This window comes from Trichomycterus rosablanca, chromosome 2 (assembly GCF_030014385.1).
Source record: "Trichomycterus rosablanca isolate fTriRos1 chromosome 2, fTriRos1.hap1, whole genome shotgun sequence".
NCBI lineage: Eukaryota > Metazoa > Chordata > Actinopteri > Siluriformes > Trichomycteridae > Trichomycterus > Trichomycterus rosablanca.
Window position 1 is genome coordinate 28,445,369 of NC_085989.1, and position 27,372 is coordinate 28,472,740.

Sequence of the window (27,372 nt, forward strand, 5' to 3'; positions counted from 1 at the left end):
AAAAGCTGTCGTTTTGTAATGTCAATCAATACGTTTAATATGACTTCATAGAAAATTCAAAATCAAATAAACCAAAAGCATTTATATGCACAGACATACACCTGATAAGAGTAGTGTAGGGGGAGAGCTTTTAAAACTTCTGTACCTGTAATGATCAGTCTGTAGCAGCAAGTGGCACTCAGCAGTTCTTAAATGCTTGGGTGTTATCAGAACATTTCTACAACATTCATCTCCTGTTATATTTACTAAAATGAAAGAGTGGTTTAACTTTTGATTTGGACAAGTTTGAATTTAAATTATTGTTTTATTAAAAAAAAAAAAAAAAGAAAGTTCCTAGTTTAAGTGAGACAAAGAGAAAATGTTTAATCATAATGCCAACTGTTGTTCAACCTTTCATTACAGAGCAAAAACCATGTGAAAAATTAGGCATAAGTCCTTGAAAACAAAAAAGCATGGAAGCAAATGTGTCTACTAGACCAGACAGTTATTAGGAAATGTACAGTCCTTTCAATATTTGGTCTAATACCTGATCGTGTTGCAATAAATAACACTGAGATGTTCAATTTAGCTTTGCTCTGTTTGACTGTCATACCTCTTGTCTGTCTCTCTAAAATAATGTTTGTGTTTTACTCCAGTCAACTACCATCATCTGTGCCTGTGCAAGGACTTAGACCCATACACTTATCAATTACAAAAGCGGAACTAAAAATTGGCATCCGGCTGACCTTTCAAATTCATAAAATAAGCAATCATTTCGACCTTCAAAACGCTAACCAGTGATGTCTATACTGTATCATAATTTCTCATCCTGCTCCTCTCCTCCCTTGTTCTTGCTCTCTGTACAGGAGAACAGAGAGCTGATGAAGATGTAGATATGACAGTAGTAATACAACCTAATCTGACATCTAAGCGCTGAAAAGGAGGGGGATGTGCACAGCAGAATGGGTGAAGAACTGTGACACAACTACACTTTGTGTTCAGTCGAGTTAAACGATAAATTTTACATAGGATTTGCACTCTTAATGACATTGTATGGCATTTCCTCTCAAGCATTCCAAAGTGCCCTTGACTATGCAAACTGTTGGATGTGATAACTCAAAATAAACAGGGTGTTGAATTTCATGCTACCAATCTGCCTTTACTAAGCAAGAAAAAAACTGCAGATGGTTTGAAATGGAAACAAATCAATCTGATACGTAAAGGTCAGCTCAAGGGTACCAAACGAACGAGTCTTGCTACGTTTAGGACTCATTAACCACTGTGACATTGTCACACAGAGGACAGTGAGGGAAACGCAATGCTGCTGCTGTTTCTGGTTAATCATCAACTCAAGCAAAACAAAAAAACACAAACCAGCACGGAGCAATGCATTACGAATTAACCACCAAAAAACACCAGACACGGCTGCACTGACCTATGAATAACAGTACACCTATAACTCAAGCGTGCTAAACATGCCCTTGGTTCAGCATTACACCAACTCCAGGAAGCTGTGACTGAGCTCTCAAGGTCATTTCAAAGCACAGAGGGAGAGAGAATGGTAACGTAAGCAGGGATAAAGAATAGCAGTCACACTAACAGAAGGGATACAGGACTTGAGCTGGGGCGCTTGATGACCCCGCGTGAAACCCAAAAAGGCAGTATGTGTGTCGCCGTCCCCAGAGGGCAAGCCGATGAATGAGCTTCTGTTGTGTAGGGGACTGCAAAGCATCCAATGTCCTCTCGGCCTGTCTGCGTCGAGAGTGGCAGTGGGAGCCGCTCTCACGTTTTTGTGACCTTCATCCGCCAACAGGCCCCACTAGCACAGTGAGATACGAGCTAGAGCTTGCTCCCAAGTGTACGCTTGGTAAGCTTGCCAGCGAAATTTCTAAAGCTCCTGTGTGAAAAGTGCACCAGCTGAGTTAAAACTGCTGGGTCAACAGAACGAACGTGCAAAAGGTCACCTTAACCTGGAGCAGCAAGATGCCGCTCAATCATTTCTTTAATGTCTTGATCGCATTCTTCCAAATCTGTATTGCCAACATGCCACAAATTATATTCAAATCCAATGCAAACAAATCATGGAGAGAATTGGCAGTGACGGCTTCAACTAGTGGCTATTTTTAGTTCACCCTCCCTACATCAGGACACCGTCAGAGGCACCAATGGAAACTTTCAATTAGAGAGGGGAGCAAGGTATTATTTAAGGGTTATTGAGTGAGGGGAAAGTACCCTTCCAGACATACTGACACATGAGACGAGAAAAGACAAGTATCTGCCAAGCATCGCTCCCAAAGCACAAGCTCTCAGGCTTATCACTGGACCGTGTCAAGTTTGTCCCCTTAACGCTACCACTATATTTACTTTCTGCTCTACATCACTGTCAGGTAAATGTAAACACCCCTCGAGAGATTAAGCCTCGAAGGTAAAGCAGAAGTTGTGCAGGATGGATTATTACCTTACATTACTTAAATCAGAAGAGAAACACTGCAGACCTTTCCAGCTTTAACAGGTCAAGAATCAAACTTGCATGCAAGAACAAGGACAAAGCTCTATATAAAAAAGCAGGCAGCAAAGTCAAAGGATGAAAACATTTTTAAGGACAGAAAAGCATTTAAGCATTTAAGCTATTTAAGCTATTTAAGACTGACAGTGACAGAGAGACGGAAAAACAATCAGAAACAGAAAGACCACCAAAACAGGTTGCTTTGTAAAACTATTGTCCAAATGTAGTTGTCAGACTTACCCCGTGCTCTTCATAGCGCTCAGCCGGATTGAGAAGGATCGCAGTCTCCTTGAGAGGCGGACACAGAAAGTCCACAGGCTCTGTCCCAGAAGCAAACAAAGGCTGTGTGGGGCAGGCAGTCACCAACGCACTCCGAGCGCAAAGCAAAAGGGAATGCAATACCCCCACCCTTTTCAAACCCCTCCGCTTTCAATACCCTATCAACTCCAAATCCCCCCTTGTCTAAACACACAGCCCCCTTCCATCCTTTCTCTTAGTAAGTTTAAAAAAATAAAAAAATAAAAAGGCAGAGGAGTTTGTTTCAGCCTTGCCACTCTTTCGTTTGTCCACGCTGAGCAGGTGGGATGAAAACAGTGGAGAAAAGAGACAGAGAGAATGCATGACTTAGGATCACTAAAGCAAGTCCTGGACAAAAATCTCCAGCCTGCTTTCCCTTTAACACTTGAAAGTAAGCAATCAAGCCTGCTACATGATACTTTTGATCCGCCTCTCTTCCAGATCCCACCCATTTCTTCTCTTATCTTCAAATCCGCATGAGCCCGCTTTGCGTCTACTGGCTCAGCCGACTGTCCTTCCACTGACTAATTCCACCCCCTTCCTCACCCTTTTTCAGCTCCACCTCTTTTCAGAGAGTCAACTTCCTGTTTTAAGTTACCTTGAGAAGTGGAGTAGGGGTCAGGAAAGAAAAAAAGAAAAGAAAAAAACAGACAAATGCAAAGAGTGAAAAAAGAGCTGAAGGATAGTCTCGGTCCACGAGCCTCAAACTGTTTTCTTCCTGCTCAGCGAGTTCTCTGCTGGAGCTGCAATGAACAACTGGCTCCTCACTAACAACTGTCCCTTGCTTATTTACAATGTCAAACAAAATGTCTCTAGGGCCCACCCCTAAAGATAGCACAATGGCTGCCCATACGGTGACGTGAGTCAGATCAAAGCCACTGATTGGTTGCAAGGGGTGTCAAAGAGGATGCTGCATGCCGCTGCCGGATGATTTAAAGTGGAATGTCATCCAGGGCAGATCCATCACATACGCGTGCAAGGACATCTGTGCACCAGTACTGCACAGAATGTGCAAGTTGTTAGCAAATTTACACTTTATGATGCATACTGCACTATTTAAATGTAAAGAAATCAATGATTTTACAGGTGACCTTAAGACTAATTTAATCTCAGGTATAAGCAAACTTATTTATCCAGAAAAGATACAAGATTGTGACATAAAAAAGAATATATAATCATCTAGTAGTTGGTTAAATTATGTCATACGTGTAATATTCAACATCTCATGCAATTATTAGTATTTGATTAAGTGCAGCATTCTATTCATGCACAAATAGCATTTATTTGTAATTAAAAAAACATTCATGGTTGACTAATGCCTTGCTTAAGGAGGTTTATAATTATATCATAATCACAAAAACCCAAAAGAATACTTAGCAGCAATTAATATTTCCAACAAACATAAATGCAATCTAAACCATCTCACTAATAAGAAATAAGACCGTGCAGCAACCTTTTAGGATGCTGAAGATAGACCTTGAATGACCTCAAGGTTTATCCCTGTCATTACAGCAAATGTCCACTGTTTAGAGGAACCAGGCAGAAAAGCAAAACAGAGCAACATGATGGGAGGAGGAGAAGAGACAAAGAGTACAGATAGATTTACGCATACAAGTACAGAAATGCATAACGGAAAAACAGAAAAGAGCTAAAAAAAGAGGCAAAGTATCGCTGCACATAGTGTGCTGTTAGCAGCCGCTGCAGTGTGATAAACGACCATACAGCTGCTGAGCACATGGGATGGATTATAACAACAGCTGGCCAGGGTGGCATTGCAGCTTTCTGTGTGTGCTACAATGCTACCATTACCACTGTGCTCAATGAGGGTATTTTGTTTCCTTACCCAGTGCTACAAAAATTTACATGATGTCTACACTTGTACCTACAGCTCAGCTCTGTGTAGGGTATTTTGTTTGTTTGAGTTTATTGCCATATCCGCAACATACTGGCTATTTTATGGCATAGACAACTGTAAATCATTATATGTTTAGATCATTTGTTTTATATCAATACTTTTCAAAAAGTTAAGAATTTTAACTGGAGGAATCTTCTCAAACAATTCTTTTATGTTCTAAAAATTGTCTCTGATGGCTGAAACTATAAGACATTCTAATAAAATATGTTTGATTGTTAAAGGTGTAGCACAATTTGACAGGTTGGTGCCTGCTCGCCAACCAGGAGGTGTCAGTGGGTGAAGGCAGTATGACCAATTCGGCACCTGGTTATAATTGTCTGGTCTTCTGTGTAGGGTATAGTAGTTACTTAGTCCCATCACAAATCTATTGAATCGGATTGTTTTTTGGATTCGCATAAAAAAGACAAATTTAACTTGCATTTTAATTATAAATAACTAAAGAATATTATTTATCTATTAGGATTTTAACCTCATGTTTTACACACTTTTGTTACATACATGACAGGACAGGTAGTTACTGGATTCATCAGTTCACAAGTTTAATGTCAAACACAGTCAGGGACAATTTTGTATCTCCAATTCACCTCACTTGCAAGTCTTTGGACTGTGGAAGGAAACCGGAGCTCCTGGAGGAAACCCACACAGAAACAGGGAGAACATGCAAACTCCACACAGAAACACCCTGGAATCGCTTCACTTGGGAGTCAAACCCAGGACCCAGGAGGCGACAGTGCTACCCACCAAGCCACCGTGCCACCCCATAAGAATTAAAAGAAAACTGTTGCCCGTGGTCTCAAACAAAAACAACATTCAATATGTTAAACTAAAATCATCAAAACTAAATACTCAATACTCATTTGTTGCACTGTCAAGTTGTTGTTTTGTCTTGGCAGCAGTAAAACACACTAGCACACCAGAGCTGACATCTCAAATTTGAGAGTTTGAATCTGAGCTCTGCTACCGGCAGGTTGGCCTCCTATACAGACAGTGATTGGCTCATCTGTCGAGTCAGATGGCAGAGGGGATTCCTCATAACTGATGCAATCATGAGACTGGGGATAATGGAGATCAGTTCGGGACTCTCCATGCACCATAGACTGAGCCCCATATTAACCCACCTCCTGTGGATGAAAAAATGCAGTCGGCTAAAGCACACGTGCTGAAGGAGCAGTGTGGTAATTCAGGCTCTCCTCAGTCAGGAGTGGAAGTCAGCAGCAGTAGAGAGGAAGCAAAAAGCAATAAGGTAATTGGATATGACTAAACTGGGAGGAAAATTTAGGGAGGAAAAAAATCTACACATATATATATATATATACAGTGTATCACAAAAGTGAGTACACCCCTCACATTTCTGCAAATATTTCATTATATCTTTTCATGGGACAACACTATAGAAATAAAACTTGGATATAACTTGGAGTAGTCAGTGTACAACTTGTATAGCAGTGTAGATTTACTGTCTTCTGAAAATAACTCAACACACAGCCATTAATGTCTAAATGGCTGGCAACATAAGTGAGTACACCCCACAGTGAACATGTCCAAATTGTGCCCAAATGTGTCGTTGTCCCTCCCTGGTGTCATGTGTCAAGGTCCCAGGTGTAAATGGGGAGCAGGGCTGTTAAATTTGGTGTTTTGGGAACAATTCTCTCATACTGACCACTGGATATTCAACATGGCACCTCATGGCAAAGAACTCTCTGAGGATGTGAGAAATAGAATTGTTGCTCTCCACAAAGATGGCCTGGGCTATAAGAAGATTGCTAACACCCTGAAACTGAGCTACAGCATGGTGGCCAAGGTCATACAGCGGTTTTCCAGGACAGGTTCCACTCGGAACAGGCTTCGCCAGGGTCGACCAAAGAAGTTGAGTCCACGTGTTCGGCGTCATATCCAGAGGTTGGCTTTAAAAAATAGACACATGAGTGCTGCCAGCATTGCTGCAGAGGTTGAAGACGTGGGAGGTCAGCCTGTCAGTGCTCAGACCATACGCCGCACACTGCATCAACTCGGTCTGCATGGTCGTCATCCCAGAAGGAAGCTGACGCACAAGAAAGCCCGCAAACAGTTTGCTGAAGACAAGCAGTCCAAGAACATGGATTACTGGAATGCCCTGTGGTCTGACGAGACCAAGATAAACTTGTTTGGCTCAGATGGTGTCCAGCATGTGTGGCGGCGCCCTGGTGAGAAGTACCAAGACAACTGTATCTTGCCTACAGTCAAGCATGGTGGTGGTAGCATCATGGTCTTGGGCTGCATGAGTGTTGCTGGCACTGGGGAGCTGCAGTTCATTGAGGGAAACATGAATTCCAACATGTACTGTGACATTCTGAAACAGAGCATGATCCCCTCCCTTCGAAAACTGGGCCTCATGGCAGTTTTCCAAAAGGATAACGACCCCAAACACAACCTCCAAGATGACAACTGCCTTGCTGAGGAAGCTGAAGGTAAAGGTGATGGACTAAACCCAATTGAGCACCTGTGGCGCATCCTCAAGTGGAAGGTGGAGGAGTTCAAGGTGTCTAACATCCACCAGCTCCGTGATGTCATCATGGAGGAGTGGAAGAGGATTCCAGTAGCAACCTGTGCAGCTCTGGTGAATTCCATGCCCAGGAGGGTTAAGGCAGTGCTGGATAATAATGGTGGTCACACAAAATATTGACACTTTGGGCACAATTTGGACATGTTCACTGTGGGGTGTACTCACTTATGTTGCCAGCCATTTAGACATTAATGGCTGTGTGTTGAGTTATTTTCAGAAGACAGTAAATCTACACTGCTATACAAGTTGAACACTGACTACTCTAAGTTATATCCAAGTGTCATGTCTATAGTGTTGTCCCATGAAAAGATATAATGAAATATTTGCAGAAATGTGAGGGGTGTACTCACTTTTGTGATACACTGTATATATATATATATATATACAGCTTGGCACTGGTTACTTAGATTACCCACATAGTAGAAATAATAAAAATTACCCAAGTAGTAATAATAATAATAACAATAATAAATGTGTACACTGTAATGTATGCGAAAACTTGTACTGAGACAATGACAAATGTAAGGGGATTAGCAATACAAACGAACACGTTCATTTGTCAAACTGGACACACAAATATACTCAAGTTGACTAAAAGTTACTTATTATGTTTTTTTTACTATTTACTGTCCAAATAATACACTGCCAATTTCCAAGCTTTTCCATTTTGAGCTGTGACAATAAAAAATAAAAAACTATTGTTACAAGACTTAGGTCACTGCTCCTCTCAGGCTTGATTACAGGTAAACAAAGTGATTTTACTCTCTGTTAACAAAACTGCATTATGTATCCTGGTGCCATTTTTCACGAGTAAAAGTTGCACCTGTGTCTGGCTGTCCACATGAAACAAGATTCATTAGACCAGTCAACCTTCTTACATTGGTCCAGACTTTAGTTCCAGTGCTATGGTGCTCAGTATAGATGCTTTTAACAGCAGACAGAAGTATTTCATTTATTCATTTATTAGAATTTTAACCTCATGTTTTACACTCTTTGGTTACATTCATGACATGACCAGCAGTTACTCATTACACGTGATTATCAGGTCACAAGTTTTATGTCAAACACAGTCATGGACAATTTGTATCCCCAATTAACCTGACTGCATGTCTTTGGCCTGGTGGGAGGGAAGCTGAGCTCTCAGAGGAAACCCACGCAGACACTGGGAGAACATGCAAACTCCACACAGAAAAGACCACAGACAGAAGTAAGAATGGCCATTTCACTGGCCTGCAACTATGCAGCCCCATACACAGGTTTGATGCACTGTGTGTTGTGACACATTCACCTCATCACCACTATTAAAATGATCTGCAATTTGAGTCACAGTAGCCCTTCTAAAGTTCTGGAAAAATAACGCTTTACCAGATCGTTAAGATATATTGGTACTACATTATTTTTAGCAAAAAGAAAGTGAAAGATTTGATTTATTTTTAATGGTGACACTGGGTTATATGTTTTCTGTTTAAAGGAGATTGTTATGCTACAGTAGATAACAAAGATATTTTACATTTGAAGTTATAGGAAATCCTTTTTGTGATGTCAGGCAAATGATACAGTTCATCAGCCAGAAAAGGCATTGAGTTTACCAGCGGAAAATAACGATAACGCTGCATAGTGTTTAGTATAAAACGATGCTTGTTTTATAAACCGTTATCAAATAAAGTGTTTGAAATTGCGGTAAACAAAGTGGTTTTTGGATTATAAGTAGCTCGTCTTCAAAAAAGGTAGAAGCTTAACTAAAAGAGTGGCTAAACATGCGTAAAATGGACACAAGGTTAAAAGTTTCAAAACAATGCTCACAAGGCCCAAACATTTCTCGTATTGGTTAAAAGTGAAACAAGACTTAAAGACAAACAGCGTGCAAAGAGCACAAGTTTCCTAAAATGTTTGTACCGTGGTGTAAAGGAATACTAACCAATAAAGAGAACGTTTGGATCTGTCCTTCAGACCAATCAAACCTCGGACTAGATTCCCACCAATCAAGCTTTTTACGAGCTAAGGATAGTTCAGCAACTAACGCCATTGGGGCTCAACAAGGTCCTTAGCCAGAATAGTGCCCTATTAGTGAACAGAACCAAAATGGCGTAGCTTGTTACGCAGTTTCTGACTGCCTCCACTCCTTTCCACTAGCCACCAATAAGCGGCTCAGGGAGCGAGGAGGGAAATGGCGCCTGTATTCATCCTCCAAAACAATCTTCCATTGGACGAGAACGTTCATTGGACAAGCGGTCTCGCATGACCTCTACTTCATTTAAACTTTACACATGATAACAAGCCATTATAACGAAGTCAAACGTATTGAAATATCTACTTACTTTTGATGCAGAAATCGTACAGTAGTCTGGTTCTGCCTTGTTTATAATTTAATTCAGTGTGCTACAAGAGCCAAGATGGCCGCCGCTTTGACAACTTGTTTTAAAACCGGAAGTAGTGTGACGTACCTCGCGACGTCCTGATCAATTTTCTTATTATTTTGACACTTAAATTATATTGACACTTAATATATGTGACATAAATAAGATTTTATGGGTCAGATGCAAAATATAATCGCCCAGTTTTCAAAAACAACTTTAATTATCCTGGTCAGGGTCGTGATGGGTTCAGTACCGCCTACAAACACTGAGCGCGAAGTAAAAACGTACTGAAACACGGTGCACAAGAATTGACTTACTTACACGAAGGGCTGGGCGGTATGACCAAAAATTTGTATCACGATATTTGTTAAGATTCTGACGGTTTCACGGTATATCACAGTATGTTTGTATGACGGGGACTTTTTATATGCCTGTGGCTTATTCTTCTGTCATAAGTACATAGAATATAAAACTATTTAATTTCACCATGTATATAATGAAGGTTTTGAGTACTAGAAGCATTGCTTAGCCCCACAAAATGACACAATATACAGTGTATCACAAAAGTGAGTACACCCCTCACATTTCTGCAAATATTTCATTATATCTTTTCATGGGACAACACTATAGACATGAAACTTGGATATAACTTAGAGTAGTCAGTGTACAGCTTGTATAGCAGTGTAGATTTACTGTCTTCTGAAAATAACTCAACACACAGCCATTAATGTCTAAATAGCTGGCAACATAAGTGAGTACACCCCACAGTGAACATGTCCAAATTGTGCCCAAATGTGTCGTTGTCCCTTCCTGGTGTCATGTGTCAAGGTCCCAGGTGTAAATGGGGAGCAGGGCTGTTAAATTTGGTGTTTTGGGTACAATTCTCTCATACTGGCCACTGGATATTCAACATGGCACCTCATGGCAAAGAACTCTCTGAGGATGTGAGAAATAGAATTGTTGCTCTCTACAAAGATGGCCTGGGCTATAAGAAGATTGCTAACACCCTGAAACTGAGCTACAGCATGGTGGCCAAGGTCATACAGCGGTTTTCCAGGACAGGTTCCACTCAGAACAGGCTTCGCCAGGGTCGACCAAAGAAGTTGAGTCCACGTGTTCGGCGTCATATCCAGAGGTTGGCTTTAAAAAATAGACACATGAGTGCTGCCAGCATTGCTGCAGAGGTTGAAGACGTGGGAGGTCAGCCTGTCAGTGCTCAGACCATACGCCGCACACTGCATCAACTCGGTCTGCATGGTCGTCATCCCAGAAGGAAGCTGACGCACAAGAAAGCCCGCAAACAGTTTGCTGAAGACAGGCAGTCCAAGAACATGGATTACTGGAATGCCCTGTGGTCTGACGAGACCAAGATAAACTTGTTTGGCTCAGATGGTGTCCAGCATGTGTGGCGGCGCCCTGGTGAGAAGTACCAAGACAACTGTATCTTGCCTACAGTCAAGCATGGTGGTGGTAGCATCATGGTCTTGGGCTGCATGAGTGTTGCTGGCACTGGGGAGCTGCAGTTCATTGAGGGAAACATGAATTCTAACATGTACTGTGACATTCTGAAACAGAGCATGATCCCCTCCCTTCGAAAACTGGGCCTCATGGCAGTTTTCCAACAGGATAACGACCCCAAACACAACCTCCAAGATGACAACTGCCTTGCTGAGGAAGCTGAAGGTAAAGGTGATGGACTAAACCCAATTGAGCACCTGTGGCGCATCCTCAAGTGGAAGGTGGAGGAGTTCAAGGTGTCTAACATCCACCAGCTCCGTGATGTCATCATGGAGGAGTGGAAGAGGATTCCAGTAGCAACCTGTGCAGCTCTGGTGAATTCCATGCCCAGGAGGGTTAAGGCAGTGCTGGATAATAATGGTGGTCACACAAAATATTGACACTTTGGGCACAATTTGGACATGTTCACTGTGGGGTGTACTCACTTATGTTGCCAGCCATTTAGACATTAATGGCTGTGTGTTGAGTTATTTTCAGAAGACAGTAAATCTACACTGCTATACAAGTTGTACACTGACTACTCTAAGTTATATCCAAGTTTTATTTCTATAGTGTTGTCCCATGAAAAGATATAATAAAATATTTGCAGAAATGTGAGGGGTGTACTCACTTTTGTGATACACTGTATAACTGAATGAGTACGTGTGAAACAGGTGCAATAAATTAATTTTTTATTGTTTATTTAATATTTAAGTATTATACAATTACCCCTAGCTCTCCCTTTAACAAATAAAACAACGTTTGCAATCTCCACTGTACAACTTGACCACAGGTTTGTTGTAATATATAAAGTGGATGACTTTAAATATCTCTGCTTCCAGTTCGCTTATAACATTGGGTTAGCAACTGACCTAAAGAATTTCCGGCCCATAAGACATACCTGGAATCCACTGTTTTTATTATTGCTTTGAATCGTGTCCTTGCATATGTGGATTGTTACTGCGTTCATAATGTTGTTGTTTGCAACAGCCTTGGCTCTACAAACCAAACAGTATATAGTGTTTTAGTCTGTTCTAAACTGCCAACACACCTCATTATATGAAAAAAAATAGTTTGATGTAATTTCTATATGATTCCAATTCATTTTTTAGTCACAATCGCTGAATTTGCACATTTCTTGTTCAACTCAAGAAAGAGACATCATGTGAGGCAGCGACCAGATGAACTTATTCTGAATTGCACAATCCCTCAAACTGCGTAATTGCTGTGACTGTTGCTATCTTTTTGTGTATCAGCAATATAATGTTTGTAGACACTTTTGTTATACACTGATAAGCCATAACATTAAAACCACCTCCTTGTTTCTACACTCACTGTCCATTTTATCAGCTCCACTTACCATATAGAAGCACTTTGTAGTTCTGCAATTACTGAATGTAGTCCATCTGTTTCTCTGCATGCTTCGTTATCCCCCTTTCATGCTGTTCTTCAATGGTCAGGACCCCCCACAGGACCACCAGAGAGTAGGTATTATTGGGGTAGTAGGTCATTCTCAGCACTGCAGTGACACTGACATGGTGGTGGTGTGTTAGTGTGTGTTGTGCTGGTATGAGTGCTGGAGTTTATAAACACCTCACTGTCACTGCTGGACTGAGAATAGTCCACCAACCAAAAATATCCAACCAACAGCACCTGTGACCACTGATGAAGGTCTAGATGATGACCAACTCAAACTCCACTGAAGAACAGGGTAAAAGCAGGTCAAAAAAGACTGTAGAGAAACAGATGGACTACAGTCAGTAATTGTAGAACTACAAAGTGCTTCTATATGGTAAGTGAAGCTGATAAAATGGAGTGTAGAAACAAGGAGGTGGTTTTAATGTTATGGCTGATCAGTGTATGTCCTCACTTTGCATAATGTAGGTAATGTATTTCACGTATGTGTATAACATAGTTTATTTGTATTACAGATTTAAAATGTTTGGTCCAATAGAATATTTATTCCAAATATCCTAACAAAAAAAGTCCACACTATCAAGAAATGTTGCATACAAAAATCATTGAAAACATCTGCAATTCTTAATTTTTTTTAGTTCAACACAAGTCATTTATTTAAATAACTTGAAAAAAATCACATGCTTCTTTCAAAAAGCTTTAGACTCAGAACTCAATTTGAATCAAGTGATCCCTGAAGCTAAAAGAACTTTTAAAGATATGGGGTTTTTAATAGCAAGTGAATTTCATTCTGTTAAAAAAGATAAACAAACAAACAAACAAACATGACATCTAAACGTGGGCAGTTGTTGTTAAACTAAAAACACAGCCAATATAATCCTTTAATTGTTAATCACTAAACAGTTACAGTGCCACTGATTCTAAACTAAATCAAAGTGAACTTTTAATTCGTTTTGCGTGCCACAAGCTGCAGAAGAGTGGAAGCGAGATTATTGAGAGAGGAGGAGTGCCCCGCTTCCTTGTGTGATGATGAGGACTCAAACGTGTCAGAGACGTCTCCGGCAGATCCATAGTCATGCTGATAATGTTGTCTCCAGCGTTCTGGAAAAGACAAGAAACATAAAAAAAACAGGTTACTGCAAGCCGATTACATTTATTTCCTCAGAAATCTGACCTGCATTTACTTTTAGCTCTTACTATTAGGTAAGCATCCAGCTGAGCATTAAGGATTGTATAATTGTTTTATAATGCATGTTTACCCCTAAAGCCATAAACCAACTAGATTATCTGCTGGCCCATTCATCAATGGCTATGAGATGTCCATTCAGAACTTACAGTATAATATAAATAGATACTGTACTTCAAAGAAACTGGTGCCCCCCACAAGAGCGCAGACCAGTCCCGAAGTTCACATTTCACAGCAGCAGTGTGAAAAGACCCCATCCAACCTTCCAACTCTCAAAACATACAGTGTATCACAAAAGTGAGTACACCCCTCACATTTCTGCAAATATTTCATTATATCTTTTCATGGGACAACACTATAGACATGAAACTTGGATATAACTTAGAGTAGTCAGTGTACAGCTTGTATAGCAGTGTAGATTTACTGTCTTCTGAAAATAACTCAACACACAGCCATTAATGTCTAAATAGCTGACAACATAAGTGAGTACACCCCACAGTGAACATGTCCAAATTGTGCCCAAATGTGTCGTTGTCCCTCCCTGGTGTCATGTGTCAAGGTCCCAGGTGTAAATGGGGAGCAGGGCTGTTAAATTTGGTGTTTTGGGTACAATTCTCTCATACTGGCCACTGGATATTCAACATGGCACCTCATGGCAAAGAACTCTCTGAGGATGTGAGAAATAGAATTGTTGCTCTCCACAAAGATGGCCTGGGCTATAAGAAGATTGCTAACACCCTGAAACTGAGCTACAGCATGGTGGCCAAGGTCATACAGCGGTTTTCCAGGACAGGTTCCACTCGGAACAGGCTTCGCCAGGGTCGACCAAAGAAGTCGAGTCCACGTGTTCGGCGTCATATCCAGAGGTTGGCTTTAAAAAATAGACACATGAGTGCTGCCAGCATTGCTGCAGAGGTTGAAGACGTGGGAGGTCAGCCTGTCAGTGCTCAGACCATACGCCGCACACTGCATCAACTCGGTCTGCATGGTCGTCATCCCAGAAGGAAGCTGACGCACAAGAAAGCCCGCAAACAGTTTGCTGAAGACAAGCAGTCCAAGAACATGGATTACTGGAATGCCCTGTGGTCTGACGAGACCAAGATAAACTTGTTTGGCTCAGATGGTGTCCAGCATGTGTGGCGGCGCCCTGGTGAGAAGTACCAAGACAACTGTATCTTGCCTACAGTCAAGCATGGTGGTGGTAGCATCATGGTCTTGGGCTGCATGAGTGTTGCTGGCACTGGGGAGCTGCAGTTCATTGAGGGAAACATGAATTCCAACATGTACTGTGACATTCTGAAACAGAGCATGATCCCCTCCCTTCGAAAACTGGGCCTCATGGCAGTTTTCCAACAGGATAACGACCCCAAACACAACCTCCAAGATGACAACTGCCTTGCTGAGGAAGCTGAAGGTAAAGGTGATGGACTAAACCCAATTGAGCACCTGTGGCGCATCCTCAAGTGGAAGGTGGAGGAGTTCAAGGTGTCTAACATCCACCAGCTCCGTGATGTCATCATGGAGGAGTGGAAGAGGATTCCAGTAGCAACCTGTGCAGCTCTGGTGAATTCCATGCCCAGGAGGGTTAAGGCAGTGCTGGATAATAATGGTGGTCACACAAAATATTGACACTTTGGGCACAATTTGGACATGTTCACTGTGGGGTGTACTCACTTATGTTGCCAGATATTTAGACATTAATGGCTGTGTGTTGAGTTATTTGCAGAAGACAGTAAATCTACACTGCTATACAAGCTGTACACTGACTACTCTAAGTTATGTCCAAGTTTCATGTCTATAGTGTTGTCCCATGAAAAGATATAATAAAATATTTGCAGAAATGTGAGGGGTGTACTCACTTTTGTGATACACTGTATATATATATAAATATTTCTGCAGTAATTCTATGAAAAAGCTCATAAACCAAACCCTTGAAATAAAGAAGGGTACAAACAGAGACCACTTTACCTTGGTAACTTTTTTCATCAGCTGGATGACAAGCCGTGTAATCTTCAGGTTGCTCAGCTGTGCCAGTTCTGCTGACATCCCAGTGACATTTCCCATGCTCCTTTTTAAAGTTAGTTTGAGAGGAGGACCCGAGATCCCTTTGTGATGCCTTTGAGTGAGACCATGAATCTGTAAACATTTGATCATAATCTCCATGTCTAGATTTTTCTGAACCTCTGTTCTTCCTCCTGGGGTCTTCTTTACTTCCATATTCAAAATCCTGAGACCTGTCAGTAAATGCTTGTCTGTCCTCTATATAATGCCTTGTATGTAAATAGTCTTTGGTGCTGTCTCCAAATCCTCTTGTCTGCTGAAAGCTGGTTGGATTATCTTTAAATTTAAATTGAAAATCACTATAGTCACTTTTGTACCTCCCCGATTCCTGAAGTGTGCCGTTTTCATAAGACATCATGTCTGGAAACTGTCTGCGCTCCTCCTTAAAATGTTTTGCCTCTGGAAAATCTCTGGGGTTTATCTCGAACTGCTTCTGCTCCTGCAGACCGTTGAAATTGTCCTCAAAACGTCTTGAATCATGACCGTATCTTGCAGACTCTTGAAATTCTTGATGACTTGAACGTCTTTGCTCCAGCATATCTTTGAGCTGATCAATGTAGTTACTGCCCATGTTACTGTAGTCTGTAAAAGTGCTAGAACTCTGTAAAACCTGGCTCTTCTGGTAAGGAAGAAATAAAAATGTTAACAACACAATACAAATGTTATTTCTAAGACTGCAAATGACTGCTTGACTTCTTACCTGAGCTTGTAGAGCTTTATTTGATTGGAATTCTTTGATAAGAGTACATAACCTCTCCTTTAAGAAGTTGGCCTCTTGCACATTTTCAATTTCAATGTTATTCTACAATTAAATAAAGATTAAGATATTTAAAGATTGTTGGAAGATCCATAAACAGAATACAAGAATATGTTTGTCATATATCTGATTGTTAGCATTTACCAGTACGTCTAAAACATTTTCCATCTTTGGAGTAAACTGTGTTACACCCCAGTCCACATTCTTTCCAGTCACCTGTTAAACACAAGATTACGATAGAGTAATTAACCAAACTTTCTGTAAAACAGTGCTTTACTGATAATCACTTGAAACTCACAAAGTAAAGCATTATAAAAATGTTAAAGAATCCTTTCTTTAGTAAATGCTTTACATTGGTCTAACAAGAAGAGGGAGATTATACGCAAAGCTGAAGTGCTTGCATGGCCTAGCTGATCTCCTTACTTGAATCCCATTAAATATATATATATATGCACACTTTGGTTACATTCATGACAGAAACAATAGTTACTTGTTACACAAGATCTATCAGTTCACATATTTAATGTCGAACACAGTCACGGACAATTTAGTATCTTCAATTCACCTCAACCGCATGTCTTTGGACTTTGGGAGGATACCAGAGCTCCCGGAAGAAACCCACGCAGACAAACAAATATCCAGTCAGAGGAAGCCTTTGTATTGTGAATTCTGTCTTGTGCTAAGCTTCCTTTCCGTGACTTAGCTTAACATCTAAGGCCACAGGTCAACAGGACGCAAGGACATGAGTTAAATGTGACTAAATGTGACTAAAAACATGCAAACTCCACACAGAAAGGACCAGGCCCGCCCCACCTGGGGATCGAACTCAGGACCTTCTTGCTGTGAGGCAACAGTGCTACCCTTTGAGCCACCGTGCCATCCAATATACAGTTCCTATGGCAAAAAATGCAGGCTTTTTATATTACTGTATCAAAAACGAATCATACAGTGCTGAAAAAAATACAACAAAAACTATAATTACAATTTTCTACTTTTCTACTATTATTGACTTACTGTGTTGTCAGGAATTATTGCTTCAGTGGACCTAAAAAAAACACATTTTGGAAAAGTTAATAGCTTGCTGAACCTCTATTTTAAGATTTAAATTTAAGGTTCCTTTATCGATCCCCATGGGAAAATTTGAGAAATTTCATCCCTTATAGACTTGTTTAGTCATAGAACACATCCTAGGGTCAATCCTTACCTCTTATGTGCAAAGTCCATCTCTAGTGGTGAATCATCAGAAAACCTGCTTGTCCTGGGCTTTTTGGCAGGAATATCCTCATCTGGGAAGTAACGCTGTCCTTGTCTATAGCCTCGCATTTCAAAAGACCCCGCCCTTGCTGATCTTTCCATGGCTGGGAAATGTTCTCTTTCATCTTTGCTATACTGAAAGTTTTTGCCATGAATCTGCATTTCATCCATGCTAGATCCTCTTTCCTGATAAGATCCATACACGTCTGTGTGTAGAGCTGAACCAAACTCTCCATATCTGTTTTTAGAAATGCTGTCACGGTAGAAATCATGTTTCCTTCCGCTGGGCTTTATTTCTGGGCAATATTTGTCCTGACGCTCATCAGAATAAGACTGTGGAACGGCTTCATCAATGTAACGTCTTTCACGAGATGCAGGTCCTGAATAAGACCCCATGTTAGTATCCTCTTCTCCGTAAGGAGCTTCCCTGCGATAGTTATCGTCATAAGACCTCTTGTGTCTGCCATCTCGAGTATAAAATGTGTCATATTTGTCATCTTTCAAATTGGACCGCCGTCGAACTTTGGAATCTCTATAAGACTCATCATACAAGTTATCATCACAATAAGACAACGACCTCCCATGTGTATCGTCTGTTAAGTATGACCGTCTGTAAAAGTCTTCACCCCGACGGGATCGCTCTCGCTCAGTAGAGACTCTTCGACGTGCAGAAGGTCGGCTGCCTTGTTCTTTTTTATTGCCTGAAAAAATTAAAGATTAAACACAACTTATTTAAGAAACCGAGTTAAAAAGGTAAGTTTATATATAGTAATCCTTTTACCTTGATTTCTTTTATGTTTTGCCTTTTCTGGTCTGGGCAGTGGCTGAAAAAAAGAAAGTAATTTCAGAAACAGAACTCAGACATACTACATCTTGGACGTACACCGAGACCACTTATGAGGAAACATAAAAGACAAAGTCCAGGTTTTCAGGAAATTAAACCAAATTTTAAAGAATTGTACTCAATTGTTTTTCCCCCAGAGCCGCTCAGGTGGCGCAGCGGTAAAAACACAGGCTGGAACACCAGAGCTGGGATCTTGAATACATCGTATCGAGACTCAGCTCTGCTTGAAACATGTTGTTCAGATATGGGTGGGATATTAAAAGCCAGATAGGGACTCTCTCATAACTAATGCAATTCTGACCTCTGCTGGCTACAAGATGGCGACTGCACAGAGATGGGAAAAGAGTGCTGTCAGGGGTGTGTCTCTCCATACAGAGTGCTGATCCGCATTGCACTCGTCAAAGTGTAGGTGACAAAATGCATACGGCTGCTGCCCACGTGCCAGGTGGTGGGGGTTAGCTTCGTTCTCCTCAATCAGAGCAGGGATCGGCATTGATGGAGAGGAAGCATGATGCAATCGGGCAAATGGACACGCTAAAAAGGGAGAAAAAGGGGAGAGAAATTTTTGGGCACTACCTTCGTTAAGACAATAATAGTCCTTGAACACCCATGGCCAAGTTTAGTGTTTTGATCATTTTCCAAGTACTGTCATCTGGAAAATTGACAAGTCTATCCCACAATTTCTATTTATTTGGTAAAAAGATTATTATAAGATATTAAATGTGCCATAACAGTTGGCATTTATAGCTGCAGAAGGTTATTTCCTATAGAAGATATGGAAAACCTTTGCATAGGGCTGTACCTGCTATATTAGACTAAGGGTGGTTTCTTATTTTAAAACCAGTGAATTATATCAGACACTTCTCTACTAGCAGTCGCTATTAATAAAAAGCAAATGAGAACATAAACAAGATGCTAATGTTGCCAAACACGGCTGTATTAACTAATAGACATATTCATTAGCTATGCATAACACAAAGGTATCATAGTAACAGTATTTAGGTGTACCCCTGGCTCGCCCCATCCTTCTTGCTCTTCCACCACTGCAGCCGTAGCTTTTAAAAGTTCAGGTTGTTTTGGTGAATTCTTTGTCCAAGTCAGCAAGTCTGGCCTCTTTTGTTCCTAAAAAAAGATGCATCATGAGGCCAGTTACTGCCACTAAAAATAGAACACTAACCTTCAAATGTCTAAAATAAAAGTATTTCAGCCTTACCAGGTACTTCTGACGATGCTTGCGACCCACCACATGAATGACTGTGCAATACAAGTCTGTCTCTACTTCACATAGTGTACACCTGTACTTCAACAGGACTCTGCTATTGTCTGTGACCAAATCCTTAACTTGTTCCAAGGCACTAAGTCCTAAACAGATACAGCACAAATGTTCAATATCTCTGTACTTGATTAGCATTTAATTTTATTACAAAACATCGATTTTACCATATTTGTGTTGCAGTTATAATTACCAGTAATTTGTAAGTTGCAAGAAGACAGTTTGTTTCTCTTTAGATTGACTTACACATATGTTAATGGTTGGCAGGCAAAATGCAACTTATGAAAAAAACACTATACCTTTAACATTGTTGATGATGATGATACTCTCATCATGATACTCTTATAATTAAGTCTGGATCTTACTAGGGCTTTGTATATTCTTAATAGCAGTTGCTGGCCTGCTCCCCATTTGGTTCTCGCTAGGACTTTTATTACGTCCAAGCTATTTAGACATCTATTTTTTAATAGTTTAATATGTGGAATGATGAACAATTTATTGTCTAGCATGAGTAAATGTGCAATGTAACCCAAAAGATCTGGTTCAAGGTTATTTCCAGCTTCGGTTCCTAAACAGACTTTTCACTCATTCAAGTTTAAAGTTTAAGCCAGTGATCAAAGGCTGCAAATATAATGCATGCAGTGCACACTGATAATACCACACTGTGGCTCATTTGCACAATGAAAACACTTAATGACAGACAATGTGACTCAAAAAAGCGCAAGCGCGCGCACACACACTCACAAAATCTGCTTTCATGGTCATCACTACTGTTTCACTGTAATAGCACCATTTATCAATGACCTTATATTACATTATGTATTATATTTCAGAACTCTTACCAATAATTGGTTCATCCAGATTCAGGTACTTCAAGTACTGTGTGATATCGGTCCATTCTGGCAGTAGTGGTGGACTAGGGATGAGGCCTAACAAATCATTAAAAATTATTAAAACAACTATTAGGAAGGAAATTTTGTAACAGTACTGTTTCAGTGGATATATACATTTAGTTTAAGTATATCCCACTGACGTCTTTTATTACAAAAGCATCACTGACCCTGCTCTCCATTTAGGAGAAATGGACCAGTTAACACTGCACTTATGTAAACAGAATTATACAGTCCTCGCTGCAAGTTAAGCTGGCATACAACACTGCATGGGTAGAAGTTCAAGAATTTGCAGTGTCTGGCTTTGTATGTTGTGAAGTAAGCACAACTGTTACTCCCTCTTTACACTCATGATAGGTGTTGTGTAATAATGGTAAACTTAACAACACGGTGGAAACCGATTGTCACAATATTAAAAGAATATCTTGTTAAAAAGTACACTGGGCACTTAAATTAGGCACCCGTCCAAAATGCTGGCCCATTATTTTGGAGAGTTCAAGCTCCTGAGTTTGAGTCTCAGTGATGCTCCTGGCCTGGACACAGTTGGCGTTGTCTGAGGAAGGGAAGGTCAGCAGGGGTTTCTCCTTGTTGTTACTGCAACACCTTCTGATGTCTGGCTGAGGTAAGGTACGTTGAGAAAGAATACATGGTTCTCTGAGCTTGCTGCCAGAGCAAGGGTGTCAAGCAGCCAGCAAAGGTCGCCGAAGTGCCCAATGAAGACTTTTTCCAAAAATGGACTGCAAGAAGGAGGGACGGTTGAGTTCAGGCTAGCAAAAGATACTTTGAGAAATAAAATACCTCAATCATCAAATGCTTCCATCACTCATGTCTTGAACAGCAGAACAGCATGAATGAGATACCACCGTTTTAAGAACTGCATCAGGTTCCAAGCAAAAACAGTTGTGTGCAGGAGAGCAACTGAATCTGAATGTTCTGTTGATGCATATCCACTTAAAAACTTGGGTTCTTGGGGACATCAGTGTAGAACATGGTCTGAATTTGATGTCCAAAATCAGATTTAATAGCTGTTAAACAGAAAACTGTTCAACTAGCAGGAGTCCAGGTGCTTTGTAGGGGCAGACCTAAGCTGGTGATTGTCATGCGATCATAATTTGGTAGTTAAAAGGAAAATTAATAAAGCCCAGCTTGTTCCAGTATTAGTTTTGTGCATCCAGATGGCATTTCATTACCAGGACTTCAAGACTGGAGCAGACCAAACAGAGACTTTAGACAAGTAAATTGTGATGTCAGAGCATGTTACAAGCTGCTCAAAGACATCACTGGCTCTTGTCTTCGCTGGTGAATAAAACGCACCATACTCAATTATGTCATGGCTTTCACCTTCAGTGTTGCTGGATGCAACAACAGTACCATTTCAGCTGGTGGATCATACTCTTAAAAAACATGCCTCTTGAATGTGACAAACCTCTCACAAGTCCAGCACCTAGGTCTGCTTAAGTGTTAAAAGAGATTTTGGAAGTAGCACACCAGTGCTGGGATTCTGAACTCCCAGAGTCCGAACCTCAGCTGGGTGCCCCCTAGCAGGCACAATTGGCAGCGCCTGTAGGAGACAAAATCGGTCTGCTGGGTGTAAGGACCCTTGTTGCCCAAGGCGCCTGTACAGAAGTGGAGGAGCGCGGAGATCGGTCTGTGTGCAAAACCAACCTTACACTCAAATCCACCGAAGTATGGGAGAATAAGAAGCGACTAGTGGATTGCGCACATGTCAGAGGGAGCAGGTGTCAAGCGAATACACCCTCTTTGGACACCATCAGGGTCTCCAGCAGCAGAAGACTATGCTATGCAATTTGAGAAAACGGAAGGAAAGTGCATAAAAAATAAATAAAGTCAAATTAATGTTTAAAAAGATAGCTGTAGGATAGTAAATAATCTGAAAAAGCTCATTTGTATCATTTGTATCATTTTAAATACAATACTACCAGTAGTTGAGATTCAACTAATGGCGTAAAAAATTTAATTTGCTGTAATTACTTACCCATAGCAGCAAGGGCTTCCTCTTTCTTTGTAGAGATTAGGTCAAACGTGCAGAAAAAACAGGTACAGGTAAGTAATTACTATCAATAATACCTGTGAACAGTTCTTTCAAATATTACACTTACATTGTATTATGATTAAAAAAAAGGACTGCCAATGCATTCCTCTTTAAAACCGTTGGCTGTCACAGCAAAACATAATGTTTAATACCCACCTTCAATTTGTCCAATGTGTATGAAGAACACAAAGTAAAGAGACAGAAAGAGAAAGTGTTGATCAATCAAACCAGCAGTCCAGTCATGAAGTCAAGTCCATCTGTCTTCCCGTAATATCATTGCAAAGACTTGTAGAGTGCAGAAGAAAAAATGCTGGTGGGCTTAAGAAAAAGTATTTGTGGAAACACTCCTGTAGAACGCAGATCTGTGAAATTTTACTTAAATGATGGATTAACTGTTAGATTGTAGTAAAGACTGACAGCACTGCCAGCGCAATCTTCTTCAAACAGTCAAATTAACCTGGAAGTGCTGTCCAACACATGAAAAGGGACTGTGCACTTTCTTTGGACGTTTTAAGAAATGTCTGCAGCGCACAAAACTTCACTGTCCAAGAGGTAAGCTTTAGAAGTAAATCAGTTGCATTTCGACCACTCAGGTGGCACAGCTGAGTATCGAATCTCAGCTCTGCCATCCGGCTGGGCAGCTACATGAACAACGATCGGCTGTTGTTCACAGGGTGGGAAAGCTGGACCAGGGTTCCTCAAAACTGGTGCAACTGGTGCTGATTGATAGTGCCTGCGCAGAGTTGAAGAATAATGCTGTTCAGGGTGTGGCTCTCCGTGCATAAGGCTGATTCACATATGAACTCGCCTCGTGCAGGTGAAACGATGCAGTCGGTACTGCACATGTGTCAGAGGGGGCGTGTGTCAGTTGCGAAGCTCCTCAGTCAGCAGTGGAGGGTTGTATTGGTAGAGGTGAAGCATAATGCAATCAGGATAATTGGATACGACTAGATTAGGGGAGAAAATTGGGGCAGGGGGGTAATTGGAGAAAAATAATTTTAAAAATCAGCTGCATTTCAAAATCATCAATGCCAACCCATTCAGAAACTGACCAGTTCATGTCTTTCACATTGAGCTTGTCCAGATGCATGAGAAAAAAAAGCACTGGCCCGTATCTCGAAGATTCTTGGAATCTCCTGGAGATTTGGACACAAACTCTCTCGTATTCATGCTGTGCTGATCGAATGACGAGTGGAAATCTCTTCTGAGGGTTTGAAATGCCCTCTTTTCGATATCCTCTGCATAATTTTCAAGTTAGGACGTGAATGCCTTCCACGTCTCAAACAGCCCAAAATCGTTTGTCCAGCTCCAAACTCAAAACATAGACCAGAGCTCAGTACCTGGAACCACCAGTACCTAAGCTCACACATGCCGAACCTACCAAACCCAAGGTCCAAATGGAATTGGGTCTGGCACAAAAGTGCAAGTGTGAAAAAGCAATAAAGCTTGTTGTTTTTTTGTTGTGGTGGCAACAGAAGCTTCCAGAGAATTGACTGATACTTAAATCAGCATTTAATACTGGCTGGTACTGAGCTTTAATGATGGTATCACTTTGAAAATGAAAAAGTATAGGACATTTCAAGTATTGTAGGGCAGCCCAAGCTGGTGGAACAGGGTGACCAAAGCCCAAAGAAATTACACCAGTAATCACTTTGCAAATGTATTATCTCAACTGACATTTTCCTACCTTCAGATGCTGTAAGGTGGTCCGATGGATTTCATAGTGAATCCCCCCCTTCATTCTTTTGTTACAAGCCTAAAAAGTAAAAACAGTGTTATTGAGTAAAACATCTAGACACAATTTCATATATGCAGTCCACAAAACAAAGATTTTATACATTTCACTGTGCAAACACATGCAATATCAGTGCTAAATAATAAAAACATGATCAAAACAAAGTCTGGGTTGCATGATGCAACATTCAGATTGCTTTGTAAGGTTATTTGAAATCAAAATTCATTTTATTTTTTTTTCTTTACAGTTTATACCCAAAGTTGACATACACGTGTAAGTTACTGGCATACAGCTATTTTAATTATTCCAGCAACTATTCATTCTATGACTAAAGTAATGGAAGAAAAGAAATATGATTTTCAGTTTACAAGTGGGGTTTGCTAAGTGAACAACACAAGAACAGCAAACTAAATCTTAGCTCAGACACTTTTAATATTCATTAACAAGATTCTGGCACAGCACTAACTTTAACACCTCTACAGCACAGTTGGTAGAATTTAATCAAATTTGCTGATTTTCTGGCACATATTTGGCTGTTCGGTGGGTTGGTCACTGTAAGTCACTTGACTTTTCGGTGGGTTGGTCACTGTAAGTCACTTGACTTTTCGGTGGGTTGGTCACTGTAAGTCACTTGACTTTTCGGTAGGTTGGTCACTGTAAGTCACTTGACTTTTCGGTGGGTTGGTCACTGTAAGTCACTTGACTTTTCGGTGGGTTGGTCACTGTAAGTCACTTGACTTTTCGGTAGGTTGGTCACTGTAAGTCACTTGACTTTTCGGTAGGTTGGTCACTGTAAGTCACTTGACTTTTCGGTGGGTTGGTCACTGTAAGTCATTGACTTTTCGGTAGGTTGGTCACTGTAAGTCACTTGACTTTTCGGTGGGTTGGTCACTGTAAGTCACTTGACTTTTCGGTGGGTTGGTCACTGTAAGTCACTTGACTTTTCGGTAGGTTGGTCACTGTAAGTCACTTGACTTTTCGGTAGGTTGGTCACTGTAAGTCACTTGACTTTTCGGTGGGTTGGTCACTGTAAGTCACTTGACTTTTCGGTAGGTTGGTCACTGTAAGTCACTTGACTTTTCGGTGGGTTGGTCACTGTAAGTCAGTTGACTTTTCGGTAGGTTGGTCACTGTAAGTCACTTGACTTTTCGGTGGGTTGGTCACTGTAAGTCACTTGACTTTTCGGTGGGTTGGTCACTGTAAGTCACTTGACTTTTCGGTAGGTTGGTCACTGTAAGTCACTTGACTTTTCGGTGGGTTGGTCACTGTAAGTCACTTGACTTTTCGGTGGGTTGGTCACTGTAAGTCACTTGACTTTTCGGTAGGTTGGTCACTGTAAGTCACTTGACTTTTCGGTAGGTTGGTCACTGTAAGTCACTTGACTTTTCAGTTGGTTGGTCACTGTCAGTCAAACCCAGCATTCCTAAACAAAGTTTTGATAAATTAACATTATACTATTTTTATATATTTATAACATATATACAATGATATATTACATTACATTATTTTTTTTATGTACTATGGGTATTGTCTGGTTATTTTATAATCCACTTTTATCAATATTAAACAAATCCAAAGTTTATACTAATGTAATGCACACACTGAAATGACTTTTGCTTTGTGACATAGTGCATTAGCTTGCTGAAATACATATTCAGCAACAATACTTTAAAACAGGCTGTGAGATTCAAACAATGCTTTATGGTATTAGTTATACAGTATCAGTGTATACCAACAAAACATTTACCCACACCATTATACCACCGGCAGCCTAAACTGTTGACCTTACCACCAGCAATGCCAGAACAGAAATTAAGATTCATTGCACCAGGCAACTTTTTTCTGTCCAAACCTGTCTAGTTTTGGCAATCCTGTGTCCACTGTTTTTATATTTATGTTTTTGGCTGTCAGAAGTGAAACCTAATGTGAACTTCAGCTCCAGCTGTTTTGTAAGAATGGTTTTGAGTAACCATAATCCTTCTCCCAGCTTAAACTAGCAATACTTAAACCAGCCTGCCAGGCACCAAACAATGCCACTCACATAAATCACATTTTCTTATAACTGTAAACAATAACTAAAGCTCTTGAATTGTGTCTATATGTCTTTCTTCATTGTGGTGAGCCACCAGTGCCTGATTAGATCAATAATGGGCAGGTGTTCCTTTGAAGTGATTGTATGTATACCTATTAAAATATATAAAACATATAATTATCTAATAATAATAAGTAAATCAGAGCACGATAGCTCGAAGCAAGCCTGTCACATTCAATACATTTTGTAAATACAAAATACATCTGCATTTATCTTTATATAATGTATTATATATTTTGAATCGTATGAAGCTCTGATATTAACCAGTTCATTGAATTTACCGTGCAGTGTACGAAAGCGCCATCCTTGTTGTCGTGAACAGTCTGAAGGTCAGCCATGATCAATCCGCCACCAATATATAAGCAATGTAATCTAGATGTCAGATGTACTGGAGTAATAATCTAGAACAAATATATACTTCTATTCTATTAACACCAGATCACGTTCGCTAACACTATGCTAGGCTAGCATTCTAGCTAACACGGTCTATTCAGGTGACTGCGTGTAGGTAATATTAATGAAAAGTGGTAAAAGTAATCATATTCCAAGTATTTAATATAGTGTTTATAATAAACTTTGTATATAGAACTGTGCGCAAATCCAAAAAGAAGTCAGCACTGCTGTGTGAAGATATCAGTTGCTAATGTTGGCTAATGTCTGTTTAGCGCTGCTGTTCTAGCTCGTTGATTCTTTCGCTGTGTGCGTGTGTGTCGCCACC

General features: G+C 40.5%; 2 protein-coding genes across 5 annotated transcripts in view; both read right to left on the reverse strand.

Moving 5' to 3' along the window:
• nfyc (nuclear transcription factor Y, gamma) overlaps positions 1-9,645 on the reverse strand; it is a 33,938-nt gene extending 24,293 nt beyond the window's left edge. The window contains exon 1 of one of the 4 annotated variants that reach the window (XM_063013915.1): positions 9,558-9,645. The gene's annotated coding sequence lies outside the window, so the exon portion shown is untranslated. Of the gene's footprint in view, positions 1-2,725; positions 2,902-9,157; positions 9,228-9,557 lie in introns of those variants that run through there. The other 3 variants (XM_063013923.1, XM_063013906.1, XM_063013933.1) reach the window with 3 other exon arrangements.
• Positions 9,646-13,072: 3,427 nt separating this feature from the next.
• On the reverse strand, positions 13,073-27,144 carry si:ch211-13c6.2 (uncharacterized protein LOC100000125 homolog). The gene is made up of 13 exons (XM_062990661.1): positions 26,936-27,144; positions 24,515-24,583; positions 22,771-22,795; positions 20,727-20,813; positions 19,825-19,973; positions 19,620-19,733; positions 18,549-18,591; positions 17,718-18,468; positions 17,528-17,558; positions 16,658-16,729; positions 16,457-16,558; positions 15,664-16,375; positions 13,073-13,610 (listed from the first exon to the last, which is right to left on the reverse strand). The coding sequence occupies exons 1-13, from the start codon at positions 26,990-26,992 to the stop codon at positions 13,453-13,455; spliced, it is 2,370 nt and encodes a 789-aa protein (XP_062846731.1). The 5' UTR covers positions 26,993-27,144; the 3' UTR covers positions 13,073-13,452.
• Positions 27,145-27,372: the final 228 nt, after the last annotated feature.